Below are 18,219 nucleotides of genomic sequence, written 5' to 3'. Positions count from 1 at the left end.
AATCTGACTGTGATCATACAGTTGAGTCAAATGAAATGGATGAAATAAAACGTGTTACAAAATACATAGTGTACGTTCTTATATATTATGGCTACAGCCATTGGTCAAATGAAATGAAAGGGTATTTCACAGTTTGGGGCCATTTTAACAGAAGTCCATATACAAGCTTCCTATTGTATTTTCTCCATTAAATAAAAATGTGGAGCTCAATGCCTTTCATCAGATTCATTGAAAACACCTGTATTCTGGTGACTGATTGACATAATGGGTGAGGGTGAGTGATTATTACTTTTAATTCCTTTTTAGATTTTTCTACTTGGTGCATTTCTGTCTCATTTTTGACATTGCACTTTGACATCACAAGATGTATTCTCTCTTTCCTGCTCAGATCATTGATTTGATTGAAATATGTATTAAAAGTTTGCAAAATTACACATTTATGAATAGATAATTAGATTAAATTATACATTTCGAGCACACTCACTACAAAGACTGTTAACTGTGAGTGGACGACCCAATTAAGCATTACACTTTTTTACAAGAGGGTCCACCTTGTTCAAGTAATCAAAACATTTAGAGACGTATACAAATAGACCCTTCTATATAGTCAAAGAACAGAACAGGAATTCATCATAAGGGAGGTAAAAGGGAAAAGAAACAGTGAGGGGAAAAAGGGGTGGGAGGTGCATCTCAAATGGCCAATTCTCTGGTTACCATTTCAGATTTGTCTCCATTCCCACTGAGAGAGAGACATTAGCACACGTTTTTGTATATATTTTATAGTGATATATGTGGTAAGCACATTTTTAAATTAAAACATGTGAACGAAATATTGTGTCATAAATTCTGAAATTGTAGAGCCCATGGGCCTTCTTCTCTTCATATTACTGGTCAATTTTATTACCACATTTCACATTATGAAAGAGTAATAATTATGTATGGAGACGAAGATGTTTCAGCTTATGTTTTAGTTCAATGTATTTTCATTCAATCCCTTCCAGTTTCACTATGACTTATATGACTGGATATGGAGACAGTAACCTCTGTTACTGAACAAACAAATCATGAATATAGGATATAATTGTATAAGGATTATGACTTATCCTGATCATTTATTAATAATACCTTACACTATGGACACATGTTTCTGCACACAGGCCTACACGTCACATTTACACAATGGAATTTCACTGTAAATAATATAGATTAGAAATAAATAATGAAACCAATAGAGCACAATAGGATATGAGACTTTGATTTGACAATATACTTATTTGCTGTTAGGCTTTGAACCAGTCCTGTACAGAAACCAGACCACTGTCTTCTATACTAAAGTGGAAACAAATTGAACACATAAAATAATAAATGTACAGGGGGCGTGATATATATACTTGTAAAAGACAAGATGTGAAGGCTTGTCTACAATGTTACGTATGAAGACTGTGCAATCATTTTAGGGGGTGGGTGGCAGTTTGAGTCTTGTTAACTGTTTTTAGTTCTGTTTTCTTGTTTTTCAATACATGTTTAAAGTCAAGATTTGTTTTTTATCAGAGCGGTCTTGATACCGGAAGGTCGCCAATTCGAATCCCCGGGACCGGCACGTTAAAATTACCATGGCTGAAGTGCCCTTGAGCAAGGCATTGAACCCCTACCATGAAATGTTCTATGAGCAGGGCCTGGCTGTAAACAAGTTACTGAGCTTAGTCCACTTCCCTGGGAAAACAAAGAACTTTGCTTTGCTTATACTTGGTTCTGATGTTACTGAAATAATGTGGAGAAATCCTCAAGATTAATGGCTCTGCTGCAGTGACAATTCATTCATATCCACTTATTCAGTTAGTAATAATACACAAAACCTAAACTAATAGAACATCAACAACAACAGGGGACAACTGGCTCTTTCTAGGCTAATGGCTAATGCCTGCCTCCCCCTTTCCCCTCAACAACAACACACACACTGTCTTCTATACTAAAGTGGAAACAAAAAAAAACTTACATCGCACCACAATGAAATAAAACAATGGAAAGTAGTAAAAAAACGCATTGGACAAAACCTCTTAACTCCATTGCACCCTCAAACTGTCTAAACCAGCTCACTCCACCACCTCTCCTTCTCATGCAAGTCATTTGCAATATCTATCTAAAGTCACAACACCAAATTTGATGAGGCAGTATAGCATCGTTTAAAAAATATAAGGTTATCTTCATTTCCTGAAAAAAACAGCTTACAACCACACACATAGCAAATAAGAACAATAGAGCAATAGAGCCCAACATGATTAGAAATCTGATTCGAAATGCAATGTGATTCTACCCTGAGAAAAACACATATGCTACAGCAGTAAAATAGCCTAATCATGTAGATCTGGATTTAAGTTAGAATGAGAGTTAGGCCTATATATGGAATACGAAATAGTAGGAATATTTGAAATTGTCTGTGTTTTTTCTGCATATTCAATCCATCCTCTTGAGTCTTGGTACAGCAGAGCAATATCTCTTAGATGCTGGACAAACAACCAACAACCACAAACAGGCGCGCGCACGCACACACACACACACACACACACTTACTTGCTTATGGCAGACGGCAGTCCATCGATGTCGATGATGACGTTGGTCCAAATAAAGTTCATGGGATGATTATTGTTGTGCCTGTCGTCTGTGCATAGCCTGGTGGCTGCTCAGACCAATGCGTGATCCGCATATTGTGTCACAGGAGGGGCAGGGGAAGGCAGCAGCGGTGGTCGGTAGACCCCTAGCACGCTGGTGACGCACACACACACACACACACGCAGTAACACTTGTCACTAAACACGGTGTTACAATGCCACCACCTAGTGGTGAACTATCATCATCACCACTAAAATAAAGACGCGCAGGCGGTTCTCTTCTTTTCTGTGTTTGTAAATAAATGTGAAGACTTTTCAGTGGAGGCAAAACTTTCACCGAAGTTTAGCAACGCTGCCTTGATATCACCATAGACATAACTATGGCTATACCACTATATCCATTTAGTTAGTGTTTCACTCTCTGCCACAAACACAACACACCGAGGGACGAACACACACCTGCATGGCTCACACAATCAATCCGTTTGTGACTAAACTTTACACACACAACAGATAAAAGTCAACGGAACCTCACCTGGTTTGAAGAGCAGCTCCAATGTTAGTTGTAACTTGTCCTACTCAGTCAATGCTTTGGTTCCGTTAGTTGTAACTCGTCCTAATTGCTTTTATTTGACTCTGTGTGTATTATTATGAATGTTTACACTCTGCTGCTCGGCTCAGTCGGCTGCTCCTCTGCGAAGGGCGGATACGGAAACGGTGTGCGCGTGCAATGTGGAAGTCAGTACCGGATGTAGTGGGCGGGCTCTAGACCGGATCTGACTGGTTTGTTTGGAACAGACACCACGGACCGCCTGGCAACGAGAGATATTGGCAATATAAAAGTATGTTTTTTTTCCTCGTGCCGATAAAGCTCATTTGAATTGAATTTATATGAATTAAAGGCGACAATGTATGTATGTATGGAGTTGGGGTAATCATTAATTAATTCATACTCCTTCGTTTTTTAACATAGCCTACACATTGTGACATTAAACATATTCATCGTGGCTATTTGAAAATATCTGGTCGGATGAATTCCTGTTCTGTTCTTTGGATAGAAGTGTCTATTTGAGTATTTGTACGTCTCTAAATGTTTTGATGATTTGAACATGGTGGACCCTCTTGTAAACAAGTGTAGGCCTGCTTTATTGGGTCGTCCACTCACAGTTAACAGTCTTTGTATTGAGTTTGTGCTTGAAATGTACTGTAATTCTGCAAACTGTTAATAAATATATCAATCAATCAATCAGTCTACAAGCTCAACAACACGCATTGTGAGCTTATTTTTTCTGGTTTTATCCTTGTAGCATGTTTTGTATTGATCTGTACACAGGCTATTCTACTTGTTTGACGTTTCAATCAATCAATCAATCAATCAAATAATTGAAAAGGGTGAAAAATGTGCAATAGCCTATTAGTGAAAACAACACAAATCAAATATTATCAGATGCAGTCTGGCGATAAATACATATTAATTAATATTATCCTGCTAGTTAATGTCTACTGTCCAATGAAATGACACTGTGTGATATTATAGTAGGCTAGTCTCTATACCACTGGTTCCCAAACAGTGGGTCGCTGACACATAATTATGCATTTTGTTTTTAATTATTATTTCACATGTCCTAAATATTGTAGGCTACATTCACTCCCCAAAAAACCTAAACGTTTCATGAATTGAATAAAGAAAAATAATCCATGATTTTCTTTTTCATGAATAAATGAAATAAAAGAAGATTAAAATAATTGAAGTTAATTCTTGCAATGCATTACCAGAGTGGTCTGTTATTTTTTAGGCTACTGACAATTGGAATTTACCAACGTATTAACTGTATGCTATTGCATGAGGAATAGTTGCAACTTCAGAATAACGCCCCAATAGCATTATGTTAACTATTAACAAATGCTTAACTATAAGCAGAGATGGGCAGTATTTGAAATACGTATTTGAAATACTTTTTTGTATTTTGTAATTTGTATTTCGCTGGGATGGAAGATGTATTTTGTATTTTGTATTTAGATACATTTTTTGACCCAGTATTTGTATTTTGCCCATCTCTGACTATAAGCCACTAGTAATCAGCAGGAATGACTGACACCTGTCCATTATCCAACCGCCTCACTTTATATGCTCCAAAAAGAACAGATCTGCAAGCTATCGACAGGTCGCATCGCCGCGCGTTGATAGCTTGTAGATCTGTTGTTTTGAGCAGGCGACGCCCCCTGCAGGGATGGGGTTTTTAGATGGCTCTTCAGCAGTATCAGAACACAGTCCTCTCTGCAGGTATCAGAACACAGTGCTCTCTGCAGGTATCAGAACACAGTGATCTGCAGGTATCAGAACACAGTCCTCTCTGCAGGTATCAGAACACAGTGCTCTCTGCAGGTATCAGAACACAGTGCTCTTCAGCAGTATCAGAACACAGTCCTCTCTGCAGGTATCAGAACACAGTGCTCTCTGCAGGTATCAGAACACAGTGCTCTTCAGCAGTATCAGAACACAGTGCTCTCTGCAGGTGAAACAACATGCCAGGGAAACGCAGCCAGAAGACCGAGCTGAGCGCTGTTGCCGTTGCCCTCAGCCAGGACGACAGGATTCTGATGGAGACCAAATTTGCTCTTTTCATCCAGCAGGTTGACAAAGAAGGTTAGAATTCAGTTTGTCTATAATTGTCCTGATAATGAGATGCTGGTCTACTCTCTGTGCTATGCTTGTAGTTTTCTGAAAACGTAAATGTTGCTACATCAGTGGTTCTCAAGCGTGTTCCATTCAAGGGAAAGGACCCCCCCAGAGCCAACTGAACCCGCAGGGGCCCCCTGTCAGACCCCTTCGGCTCCCCAGGCTGGAGGGCCTGACATGGGGCTCCTGGGGCCCTTCAGCTCCCCATGAGGCTGGAAGGCCTAAACGACACAAACGCCCTAAAAATGATTGTCTCAGGGGCCCTCGTGCACGTTTCAGCTGTCCCTGATCGACTCCCAAAATTATGTATTATTATTCTTTTCACGACTATTATCACGACTATCACTGCCATTTATTTTATAGAGTATAGAATAGAGGCCTATGGTTTAAATGACATATAGGCTTTATAGGCCTAAGGTTTAAATGACATGTAGGCTTTCCCGTTTCAACAGGGTAAATGTAAGCTAGCTCTTTTGTGTTGTTTTTTTGTTCTAAAACTAAAGGTTGAGAACCACTGACGCATAGAAACATAGATAGGTTTTATTTCTTCAGAAAACAACATTTCGTAGACTCATCCTCAGGTCTAAATGGGTTCAGTGTTCAGTGTTCAGTGTAAGCTACATTATCTGTTTTGTGTCTTGTTTCTAAACGGTGTCCCCTCTCAGCACAAGGGCGCATGGACGAGCTGGAGAGCCGCATGGAGACCAGCTTGGCCATGGTGGATAAATGCTACCACATAGAGCTGATGAAGACGCCTCCTCCACTGCAGAAGATGCAGCTCAAGGATCTAATGAATGGTGATTGATTAATGATTATACTGCCTGCTGGAAGACTATAATCAATATTTGATGATAGCCAATCGGCATATTATTATGCAGCATGCTACAGTATGTCTTTACTCATTTATTTATTTTCCCTTGATTCACTTAATTAAGGTCTGAGTGTGACGGAGTTCTTCGACAGAATTGAAACTGGCTGTTGCCCGAGTGACGTCTCCATTGCGGTGAAGGTGAGTTGTACCTTTTTTAAAGGCACATTCCACTCACATTAGTTCCAAAATATTCTGACTTCGACTTCAAACTGTTAAACTGCTTTTTATCTCGTTTCGATTTATTGTATAACTCTTATTTACTCTGGCCTGTGTGTAACAGTTCTGTGTCGATCCACACCCCAATTACTCAAGTGGTCATTGATCATTATCCCTGGCTGTGACGACTTCTTGAAATGTGCTATAAAAATAAATAAATCATTAAACGCTAGTTCCACTTCACAACTACACGAGCAAGCCCTGTTTTTCCTGCGAAATCACTTTAGTTTGTAATATTCCTTGCTTCTTTTATAGTATTATAAAATGGTTGTTTAAGTGACGCAAATAAAAGATGGTCACTACAAAATCCTAGAAGGCAAATATAGATTTATTTTCCATTTCCTTCAGAGCGAAGCCGACTCGTCCTTCACCACGCCACCTCTGACCAGCTCCTCCCTTAGAAGAGGTGACAGCATTTATTTTCTCATCAAGTTGACGTCAGTTTAGTGTCTGAAACCATGTCTGACATCAGTTTAGTGTCTGAAACCATGTATGTTGACACCAGTTTAGTGTCTGAAACCATGTATGATGACACCAGTTTAGTGTCTGAAACCATGTAGCCTATGATGACACCAGTTTAGTGTCTGAAACCATGTATGTTGACACCAGTTTAGTGTCTGAAACCATGTATGTTGACACCAGTTTAGTGTCTGAAACCATGTATGATGACACCAGTTTAGTGTCTGAAACCATGTATGATGACACCAGTTTAGTGTCTGAAACCATGTCTGACACCAGTTTAGTGTCTGAAACCATGTCTGACACCAGTGGGATAGCGTGTTCTAATCCAAACCGTTGGCGTTTTGATTGTTTCAGTCAAGAGCGCCGTGTCACGCCAGAAAGCAGAAGCTCCGACGACCAAGGCCTCCAAGGTATCGTGACAACTGCTGGTCAACTCCATAAATGTAGCTTAATATATATATATATATATATATATATATATATATATATATATATATATATATATATAATGGCACATTTCACAGTTCAGCTTGTTGGCTGTTAAATGTCAAATTCAATAAACATACTGCCAATAATCTGTGTGTCCATAACATCTTATAGGGTGGGAAACTGAGAGCCCTGGTCACCAGTCAGAGCACAGGCAGTCTGAGGTCATTTTATGTTTTATTTAACCAGTTAAAAAAAACAACCCACATTGAGACTAATTAAAGTCTCTTCTCTATATAAACTACAACGTGGTGGCACTGAATTCCGTATACTTTTCTTTTCTTGCAGGACTAAAACCCGCTCCTGTGTGGCCATGAAGCAGAGCGACCACTAGACGCATCGCCATCTCAGGTTGGTTGGCGCCTCGCGGATCCAACAACGGCTGTGATTTATTTATCTGTGAAACGTCTTGTATGTCCATCATGACGTTACGTTAGTTAACAGAACGTTTGTGTAATGTCAGGTCCAGGTCTGAGTCTGCTGCCGGCGATCTGCAGCTCACCATGCGCTCGTCTCAGGGAAAGGTAGGTAAACACGTCCTGGATATAGTCTGAACTCTGCTATAGAGCCATTGATTGAAATATTAACCGTTTCCAGAATTTCAGTACATTTCAAGCACAGACTGTACAAAGTACAAAGACTGGTAACTGTGAGTGGACGACCCAATAAAGCATTAGACACTTACTGTACATGTTTACAAGAGGGTCCATCTTGTTCAATTCATCAAAACATTTAGAGACGCACAAATAGACCCTTCTCTATATATAGCCAGAGAACAGAACAGGAATTGATCATAAAAAGGGAAAAGAAACATACAGTGAGGGGGGAGGGGCATAACTCCAGACACAATAAGGCACCATATCAAGCTTTAAAATCATGAATGATATCAACTTCAAGACTGGTGGTAGAAAATGGACCTTGAATTGATCCCTGCCTCGATCTGAAACTCATGTTGCAACACATTCTCTACTCGACTGTACTTCGTGTGTGTGATTGTGTACAGTGTGGTTGATTTTATTTGTAATTGCTGTACCGTCTGCTCTGAACCACAGAAGATCTGTCTGACGGAGGAGAACGTGGAGGACTTAGACCTCAGTGAGCTGGATGCTGGGGCCGTGGAACAGATCCACAAAATCAAGGTATAATATTCTAGCGCTGCGTCATGTTGAAGTATATTTGCGTCGACTCATCTAATCGACCGACTGCAGCTATTTCGGTGTCTGTTTCCAGTTTAGCTACACCTGTAATGAAACATGTATATGACTCTTTAGAACCCAAACCTTTTCATGTCAGGGACCCCCCAAATTGACACTATAATTAGCCTGCGGACCCCCCAACTGAAAAGATATGCCAGGGACCCCCCCATGAGAGGAGATATTTACGGCTCTAGCAGTGATTCTCAACCCGTTTAATTTAATTTCAAAGACTCCCAGTTTGGCATGCATTAGTCCAGTGTGGTCTGGCCCGGGACCCCCAGGGGTCCTTGAGGGAGTTCCAGGGGGTCCCCACCCAGCTAAATGATAGTTTGGAACCAAATGGGTCCATTTGCACACTCTCTGTGTTGCATTGATTTTACAATATAAATTGGGTCCAAGAGATTGCTGTGTTTATGTGACTGTATTTTATATAGTAGGCTATTTTAATGCATCTGTTCTCTTTATCGCTTTATCGTTTTCTACAGCGTGTGATCGATTTCTTGGCAGGGAAGCTCAATCTGCTTAAGAAGTGACCTGCCCAGTATTCACTGACCTGCCCAGTATTCCCTGAACTGCCTAGTGTATTCCCTGAACTGCCCAGTATTCACTGAACTGCCCAGTATTCACTGACCTGCCTAGTGTATTCCCTGACCTGCCCAGTATTCACTGAACTGCCTAGTGTATTCCCTGAACTGCCCAGTATTCACTGACCTGCCCAGTATCTTCTTTTAAGTATTAATTGATGAAAAATAAATGTGTAATTTAAAACATGTCATTGTGTGTTCATTCTTTCAAGCTCATTTTTTGTAATTAATGGGTAAAGGAAGGAGGTTCAATTGTGTTTGATTACTTGGGTATTGATTGTCCATTCCAGGGTATTTATTGGCTGAGAGACGTATTTTAGATGTTCTCAGCATTTGTCTACTTTTTGTCTTTCATAATCTGTGTTTTTGGCAGCAAATTTCAGTTCAGTCAGTCTTTGGAATAAAACTAAATAGTTTTAGTCACCTGGAATGTTTTAGTGTTATTATTAATGGTCCATATATTGGCCTCGGGACTAGGAGTTTGTGCCGACCTTTCCTTTTTAACCCATTCTGACCGGGAACCCGTTTTAGTGTTAGCATCATGTTATGCTTTAGCTATTGAAAAATAGCAGATCTACAAGCTCGTAGCGCGCCACCGAGTGGCGCGCTACGAGCTTGTAGGTCTGCTATTTTTGAAAAAAATCGAAGAACGACTGACATTTTTTTAATCTGATCTCAGGTCAGAATGGGTTAATCAGACCAGTGTGTGTCCAGTGCAAACCTCGCATGAATCTGATCTCAGGTCAGAATGGGTTAAAGCGTATCTCCCGTGGTCAGCACCTCCTACCTCTTTGATCGCTGCTTCAAGACACTCATTTATTGAGGCACTTGGCAAAAGCCATGGAATGTCAAATGTCTGAATCAAACACTATAACATTTCACTTGTTATACGGTAGTGTTTTTTCCACATTCACATTTGTAAACGTGGTAAAATGTGTATACATTCTGACAGTTGAACTCACATTCAACTGTCCCTCTGGAAATACACATATATATTATTATATATATATATATTAGTCTCGCGCAGCCACTCATATCGCAACAACTATTCCATAATCTCCGAATGCAATTTAAAGTCTGGAACTATAGCCATTCTGGAATCCGAGCAACGCGTCTCGCTGTGACGCGTTGTGAGCTTGTAGATCAGCTGTTTTCGGGGCGCTAAAGTTAAACCCAGCACTCTTGAGCTATAGTGGAGATACAGGTGTAACGACATTGGATCTATAAACAAATTTGTTCAACGCAAAATGCTGCGTTCCCAAGTTAAGGAGACGTCGGAGAAAAGGCAATTCTCAGGAGAGGGCATTTCTTTCACCATGTAGTAAATATACTGCATTCATTCGTTGTCTGGAGAGGGCGGTCCTCTTACAGACGGGTAAAAAGGGGCAGGGGGCCGAAGCCCCCTTTGATGTCTATGCGTTCACGCCCCCCTGCCGTCCGTCCTACGGCGGGCTCAGGCTCTCCCAGGGACAGATGATCTCCTTGGCTCCTCCCCCGGCCCCCCCTCCTCCTCCTCCTCCTCCTCCTCCCCCCCGAGAGGCCCCGCCCCTGCTGCTGTCCTCCTCCTCGTCCTCTGAGTCTATGGGATAGATCCTACACTCTGGAGGGATGTCCACTTTGATCTGGAAGAAACTGGACAAACGGAGAGGCAGAACGTCAGTCCCTTTTACGCCCATATACGGAGGTCACTGATGTCATCGGTATATGTCTATAATGTACTACTGTATGGGGCATTCCCCATTTATGCCCATATATGGAGCTGACTGATGTGTTTGTGTATTACTGCTATACCGTGACGACACAGCTGAGGTTAGACAACGCAGACATTGATTGTGTCACAGTAGTACGCTCCTCTGCCCTTGGACTTTGTCTGTGTTTTGGGTCTTATTACTTGTGTATTTGTGTTCTGTACCTTATTGTGTAGTAGTGTTCTGTGATTTCCTGTCTGCCTTGTCTTCTGTCTCCTGCCTTGCCTCACCTCCCTGTATTAGTGTAACCCATAGCCACCTGTGTTCTGTGGCCTGTTAGCCTATCCCAGTGTTGAATGTGTTTCAGTTCACCTGTGTGTAGTTAGTCTTGTCTATTTATATGCCCCAGTGTTTTCAGCTCCTTGTCAGTTCGTCGTCAGTTCCTTGTGTCTCAGTCTGTTATTCCAAGTCCTGGGTTATGTCCTAGAGTTGTTTCACAGTGTGCATTATTGAGTATTAAAACCACTTGAATTCAGTCCTCTGCCTGTGCCTGGTTCGTTCTGCACCTGAGTCCTACACACCTCCAGAACCACATCGTGACAGATTGGTTGAACATTCGTCTATAACACACGGCGTGTTTTGTGCGTTTAGCGTTTTTCTTCCGACTCACTTGGCGATGCGTCTGGACCCTGGGACCTGCTGCGAGGGCTGCTGCTCCGACGTACTGATTGGCTTGACCCGGCTGCTGCTGGCTCCGCCCCCCCCGGTGGCGGTGGCGTTGTGGGCGGGGCACTTGGGCGCCAGGCCGGCGAACACGGCGGAGGGGGCGGGGCAGCCCCGCCGTCTCAGCAGACGGCCCAGTGACAGAGCCATGCCCCTCGACCTGGACGTCCCGCCTCCGGACAGGGCTGTCAATCAAACACCATCACAACAAAATTAGTTGTCCTATACTAAACATCTGCCATTAACCATTTAATTGTGTTCTTTGCATTTGAAAATGTATATGTAGATTAGACGATTATATATCTCTCATAGCCAGACGATGACTCCACGATCTGCTGAAACAACCAGGTAATATTTAAATTACCTCCGGCCCCGCCCTGTGGCGTCACCACCGTGGCGGGGGGGAGGAGCTTATTGGCCTCGCCGTTGGCCTCGGAGGGAGGCGTGGCCTCGGAGGGAGGCGTGCTCTCCATGGCCACGCTGATGGGGGAGGAGGGGCAGGCGGGGGTGTGGGGGAGCAGGAAGGGGAGGGGCTCCGTGATGCCGGCGTAGACGGACAGGTGGGGGAGGGGCGCGGTGAAGCGGCAGAGCTGTGAGGGGTCAGAGGTCAAAGGTCATCATTGCATGGAGGTTATTTTGCTGTTGTACTAATCATGATGTAATACATGTTTACTATTACATTACATACGTAAATATATGCAAGTCCAACACTAACCATGTTATAAAAACACTCCTATCCTCTAAAGTATTTGGGTTCATATATTATATCTTCTTCCCAAAAGGACTTTCAAACTAGGAATCTATGATTAGTATTCAAATCTATGATCTAGACCGCAGTCGACAAATGATGATGATGTACTCCATGTTTACTATTAAATAACATGATACATTCTATGTGTACTATTACATCACATAGGAATGGATGACAACATGATATTCAACCAAAATGCAATGTTAAAGGAAATTGTCCCATCTGGTGGCCAGCAGAGGTACTGCACATACATGTTAAAAGTTAGAGGTTGTTGTTATTCGAGATGTTAATTATCCAACAGAAAGTTCTGTTTATTTATGCTACTCTCTACTTGTGCAGATAATTAGATGCACATTATCCATTTGTCTATATAATGTTCAACTTATAGGCCACTTTAATAAGGCTTTATTTCAAGGCTTTCGCGGTCAGTCACGCTGGCTGACTTTGATGAGAAAAACTAAAGTTGTCTTGTTTCGGACAACAGCGAATGAACCAGAGAACCAGAGAAAAGGAAAGGAAAGGTACTATGTTTACCCAGGGTAACTGGACTAAAGGAAAGGAAATTAAGGTACCATGTTTACCCAGGGTAACTGGACTAAGGAAAGGAAAGGTGCTATGTTTACCCAGGGTAACTGGACTAAAGGAAAGGAAATTAAGGTACCATGTTTACCCAGGGTAACTGGACTAAGGAAAGGAAAGGTGCTATGTTTACCCAGGGTAACTGGACTAAAGGAAAGGAAAGGTACTATGTTTACCCAGGGTAACTGGACTAAGGAAAGGAAAGGTACTATGTTTACCCAGGGTAACTGGACTAAGCTCAATAACTTGTTTACAGCCAGGCCCTGCTCATAGAACATTTCATGGTAGGGGTTCAATGCCTTGCTCAAAGGGCACTTCAGCGGTGGTAAATTTTTAACGTGCCGGTCCGGGGATACGAACTATAGCGACCTTCCGATATCAAGACCGCTCCGCAAACCGTTCGGCCACCGCTGCCCCTGAAATGTGTAGGAACGTTGAGAAACTGTTTTAAAGTAAAGGTCCCGGATTCAGAATTCTACTAAAGTATAACAGTACAAAAATGATGACAATGATGTTTTATGAGAGACTATGACTTTATTGACAGATGACAAAACAAACAAACATGAGTGACTATGACTTTGACAGATAATGACACAGCAAATAATATGTTTTATGATGAGTGACCAAAAATAATAATAATATCTGAATTATTCGTCCGATATCGATATATCTTAGCGATAATATCGCAACGGATAAAAACAAGCAGACGGCATGCGTTTACAGCAGGTGCAACCAGTGCAATTTCTTTTAAATAAATAAAATAAATAAAAACATGGAAAACAAACCACAAATGGAAGAAACTAAAATATGCTCTATGAAAACCCTCTCCTTACTACGTATAGACTATGAAGAGAGGTATTATTTTAACACTGTGATGTATCTCCATAAACTAACACACTGGGCCCCAAACTCCTAATCATGTGTCTCATTAGTTATTCCGTTCTGGTAATAAAGATTCTATTGATTAAAAATAAACGATTACTGACTCAACATCTCTATATTTACAGGGCTTTACGAGGCCGTTGCCTACAGCCTTACTAATACAGACATCCCACCCTGGACATTTAGATTGTTTTATGAACATATTAACATTATGTGATGTATATGAGCTATGTGACTCATATATTTCCTATAAATCTAGGGCATTATATGCAACATATAATCTACAATTTTTTTTATCCCACAATTTTGTGACTCATTTTTTTCCACACCCTGTGCCAATTACCTAAGCTGTAATCCTGCCCTCTTGCCAGCCTGGGGAGAGCCCCAAACTGAGCTCACGCCTCCTTTAATCAAATGCATGAGTACAGTGATCTGCTCCTGATCACCTGACCGAGGGGAGGGACGTATAGCGTGTGGAAGGAACACGTTATTCCAACCCGTTCCTTTCCCCTCCACCAGGCAGTACAGAGACCATGTTTAATGTTTAATGTCATTAATGTGTCATTAATGACATTAATGATTAATGTCACCAGTACGGGACGTATGGCCCTATAGGCCTCGCTCTGGGCTTTGGGAGGGGGGGCCTGTGTGATGTCAGGGGTTGGGGGGTGGGGCCTGTGTGACGTCAGGGGACGGGGCGGGGCCTAAGTGATGTCAGGGGTCGGTTCAGGGGCTATATGTGATGTCAGTGGGCGGGATCTATGTGAGGTCAGGGGCGGGGCCTAAGTGATGTCAGGGGTCAGGGCCTAAGTGATGTCAGGGGCGGGCCCTATGTGATGTCAGTGGGCGGGGTCTATGTGATGTCAGGGGTCAGGGGGCGGGGCCTGTGTGATGTCAGGGCGCGGGCGCGGGGGGCTTGGGGGGCGGGGGCGGGACCTTGCTGAGCTTCATCATGACCTGTGTGATGTCGGGGACGGCGTGTTTGGCTCTCTCCGCCTCCTCCTTCTGCCTCAGGATGATGGGGCTGAGGCCCGGGGCCCGCCTCCTGGAGTTCTGGAGGATCTGGACCTCACTGAGGAGAGAGAGAGAGAGAGGGTTAGGGTCAGGATGAGGCCCGGGGCCCGCCTCCTGGAGTTCTGGAGAACCTGGACCTCACTGAGGGGAGAGAGAGAGAGAGAGAGGGTTAGGGTCAGGATGAGGCCCAGGGCCCGCCTCCTGGAGTTCTGGAGGATCTGGGCATCACTGAGGAGAGAGAGAGAGGGTTAGGGTCAGGATGAGCCCCGGGGCCCGCCTCCTGGAGTTCTGCTGGACCTGGACCTCACTGAGGAGAGAGAGAGAGAGAGAGAGGGGGTTAGGGTCAGGATGAGGCCCAGGGCCCGCCTCCTGGAGTTCTGGAGAACCTGGGCATCACTGAGGAGAGAGAGAGAGAGGGTTAGGGTCAGGATGAGGCCCAGGGCCCGCCTCCTGGAGTTCTGCTCGATCTGGACCTCACTGAGGAGAGAGAGAGAGAGAGAGGGGGTTAGGGTCAGGATGAGGCCCAGGGCCCGCCTCCTGGAGTTCTGGAGAACCTGGGCATCACTGAGGAGAGAGAGAGAGAGGGTTAGGGTCAGGATGAGGCCCAGGGCCCGCCTCCTGGAGTTCTGCAGGATCTGGACCTCACTGAGGAGAGAGAGAGAGAGGGTTAGGGTCAGGATGAGGCCCGGGGCCCGCCTCCTGGAGTTCTGGAGAACCTGGGCATCACTGAGGAGAGAGAGAGAGAGGGTTAGGGTCAGGATGAGGCCCAGGGCCCGCCTCCTGGAGTTCTGCTGGATCTGGGTCTCACTGAGGGGGGGGGGGAGATAATTACAGTACATTTTAAGAGCGGGCGACAGGCTGCCATACAAATTTTCCGGAAGTGTGTTATTTGTCTCTATGGTACCCTCTACTGGGGACTACCGGTATTGGTATTGGACTGCCAATAGTGGAAAAGTGGGTCACACTGGTCTGATTAACCCATTCTGACCTGAGATCAGATTCTAAAAATGTCAGTCGCGCGCTATGAGCTTGTAGATCTGCTATTTTTCAATAGCTAAAGCATAACATAATAACACTAAATGGGTGAATGGACTAAACCTACGTGAATTTGTGCTCCTCAGGAGTCACTGCTTTCTTCATGGTGTCCTTGAACGCCGGCGACTTTATGAACCGATTGTACGAGTCCTGGAACGCACGCACACACACACACACACACACACACACACACACACACACACAGATTAGTATTCATATTTTCACAACTACATTTATTTACAATTATTTACCATGGCCATGCATCTGGCTACAAAACATACTTTTAGTTTTTTTTGTATTTTACATTTTTATAACACTATTTTGTAACCATTATTTTCCACCCGGTGCCTAAAAAGCTGTAATCCTGGGCGCTCTGCCAACCTGGGGAGAGCCCCGAACTACTGAGCCCATGCTTTCTTCAGTGCATGAGGAGGAGTGAGCAGGTCGCTTTCTGATCACCTGACCGGGGTGTTGGAAGGATAATTTCCTCTCTGTGAAAGGTGAATTATTGGTCAGGCCTGTTTTAAAAGATGTAAGTGATCTGCAATTGTTTGAGGGAGGGAGTCATATAGCCTGGTTAATAAACCAGACCGAATCAGCCATTGGCAAAAAAAGAATTGCCTGCCGGCGCATTACGGTCTGGAGAGGCTCAATTGTACGCCCATTTCCTACACCAGAGAAATGGGGCGGCCAATCGGGACACGGTATGCAATATGGACGGGCTTTGGTACAGTGACTTTCAATGCTTGAGACCTTTGACTGACAGTAGCTCTGACCAATTGCGTCAAAGAGAAAATGTCTCAACCCGCCGCCCTGGAAATGAAATCCAAGCTGAGCCTCCCCAGACTAATATCCCGCGGTCCGTGCGATATTAGTCTGGTTTATTAACCCATTCTGACCGGGAACCCATTTTGGTGTTGGCATCATGTTATGCTTTAGCTATTGAAAAATAGCAGATCTACAAGCTCATATCGCGCCACCGAGTGGCGCGATATGAGCTTGTAGGTCTGCTATTTTTGAAAAATTCGAAGAACGACTGACATTTTTAGAATCTGATCTCAGGTCAGAATGGGTTAATCAGACCAGTGTGTGTCCCGTGGAAACCTCGTATGAATCTGATCTCAGGTCAGAATGGGTTAACCAGGCTAGGAGTCATATACCTTCTTCATCAGCATGAATATGTGCGTCTGCGCCGCGTCCATCACGTATCTGTGCGGGTGATTGAGGCCCATCACCGTCACGCCCATGGTCTTGCCATCTATGTTTATCCAGCGGGGGGCGCCGCGGGCCAGGAATGTCCTGACGGGAGCAGGAAGTAAAGGGAAAACGTCAGGGAAACACTGGAGTGCAGCGGACGCCATATTGGAGCCATATAGACATATATATATATTAAGGCGGAGTCTCCGACGTAGTTCACCCTGTGGCCATCTTGCTGAGGGGCTACAGTACAGTACAGTACAGTATTTGCATTTTTCCCATAAGCATTTCTTAAAGTATTTATTTAAAGACGGTTACGCCGCGGACAAAGCCAACTCGGATCGTGACAAATCATGACAATGAAACACAATGTTTTGGGGCCGATCAAATAATTTATAAGACGAGAAACAAAACAAATAGTGTTGTCTCCTGACTTTCTTTTCTTCTTTCTAATGATTTTTATCGGCCCAAAATATTGTGTTCATTGTCATGATTTGTCACGATCCGAGTTGGCTTTGTCCGCGGCGTAACCGTCTTTAAATAAATACTTTAAGAAATGCCTATGAGGAAAATGAACGGCGATTTATTTTCCGGGTCTCTCTCGAGGGGGCGGGACTGCAACATGTATGTACAGGTGCGTGATGCATCCTCTGCGTCCAGTCACGTGACTCACGTCCCTTCCCTTGAAAGAACATTTTAAACTTTACACCTATGTCTGTATATTCAGTCTGAATGGTAGGAAGGAAGGATGGGATGGAATATGACTCTATACGACATCTAATCCACCTCCAACATTCGAACCAAACGTCTAAAAGGCAGTTGAGACACACCTGGAAAACCATCACTGTTATTCTCAACTACACCACGAGGTGGCACTGCTGGACTGAATACTGATAAAGAGCTTACTTGTAGATCTGCTGGGATGTCTCTTCTATCTTGTTCAATGTTCCCCACTTGATTTCCTCAGCGCCCTCCCAGAAAGCAAGGTTCTCCCCTGGGGGAGGAGAGGAGAGGGATAAATGTAATCAAATTAACATAACACAATCAAAGTGTGAACAAAATGTGTCTGTAGATTGTAGGGAAACATAATCGTGACTGTCCATCATACTAAAGGTGGTCTTTACACGAGAATGGTGTTCATAGAAAACGGCAAAATAAAGTAGCGCTTGCTGGTGTCTCTTTAGACGAGAACGGTGTTTTCAGGAGGTGAAAACACCTTCCAGAGTGGAAATATAATGGAGTTCCT

At 43.5% G+C, this 18,219-nt stretch overlaps 2 protein-coding genes across 2 annotated transcripts in view; one reads left to right on the top strand and one right to left on the bottom strand.

The window, feature by feature from the left end:
* Positions 1-5,135: 5,135 nt before the first annotated feature.
* Positions 5,136-9,053, top strand: LOC308333089 (borealin-2-like; the record flags this gene model as incomplete). Its single annotated transcript, XM_080789284.1, has 9 exons — positions 5,136-5,256; positions 5,955-6,086; positions 6,225-6,298; positions 6,725-6,782; positions 7,193-7,248; positions 7,439-7,488; positions 7,794-7,848; positions 8,377-8,463; positions 9,006-9,053. 9 exons carry the CDS (start codon positions 5,136-5,138, stop codon positions 9,051-9,053), a joined length of 681 nt encoding a protein of 226 aa, XP_080645410.1.
* A 1,493-nt stretch (positions 9,054-10,546) lies between these two features.
* Positions 10,547-18,219, bottom strand: part of LOC308333088 (regulator of G-protein signaling 9-like) — a gene marked incomplete at its 3' end in the record, with an annotated part of 26,882 nt that continues 19,209 nt past the window's right edge. Inside the window, exons 14-20 of the mRNA XM_080789283.1 lie at positions 17,880-17,967; positions 16,937-17,075; positions 15,844-15,926; positions 14,631-14,799; positions 11,880-12,105; positions 11,463-11,700; positions 10,547-10,736 (exon numbers count right to left, since the gene is read on the bottom strand). Of these exons, the coding sequence (XP_080645409.1) occupies positions 10,547-10,736; positions 11,463-11,700; positions 11,880-12,105; positions 14,631-14,799; positions 15,844-15,926; positions 16,937-17,075; positions 17,880-17,967 (1,133 nt within the window). The remainder of the gene's footprint in view (positions 10,737-11,462; positions 11,701-11,879; positions 12,106-14,630; positions 14,800-15,843; positions 15,927-16,936; positions 17,076-17,879; positions 17,968-18,219) is intronic.

Source organism: Protomyctophum bolini (genome assembly GCF_963924005.1).
Source record: "Protomyctophum bolini genome assembly, chromosome: 18".
NCBI lineage: Eukaryota > Metazoa > Chordata > Actinopteri > Myctophiformes > Myctophidae > Protomyctophum > Protomyctophum bolini.
This window is presented reverse-complemented; position numbering and strand designations above follow the sequence as displayed.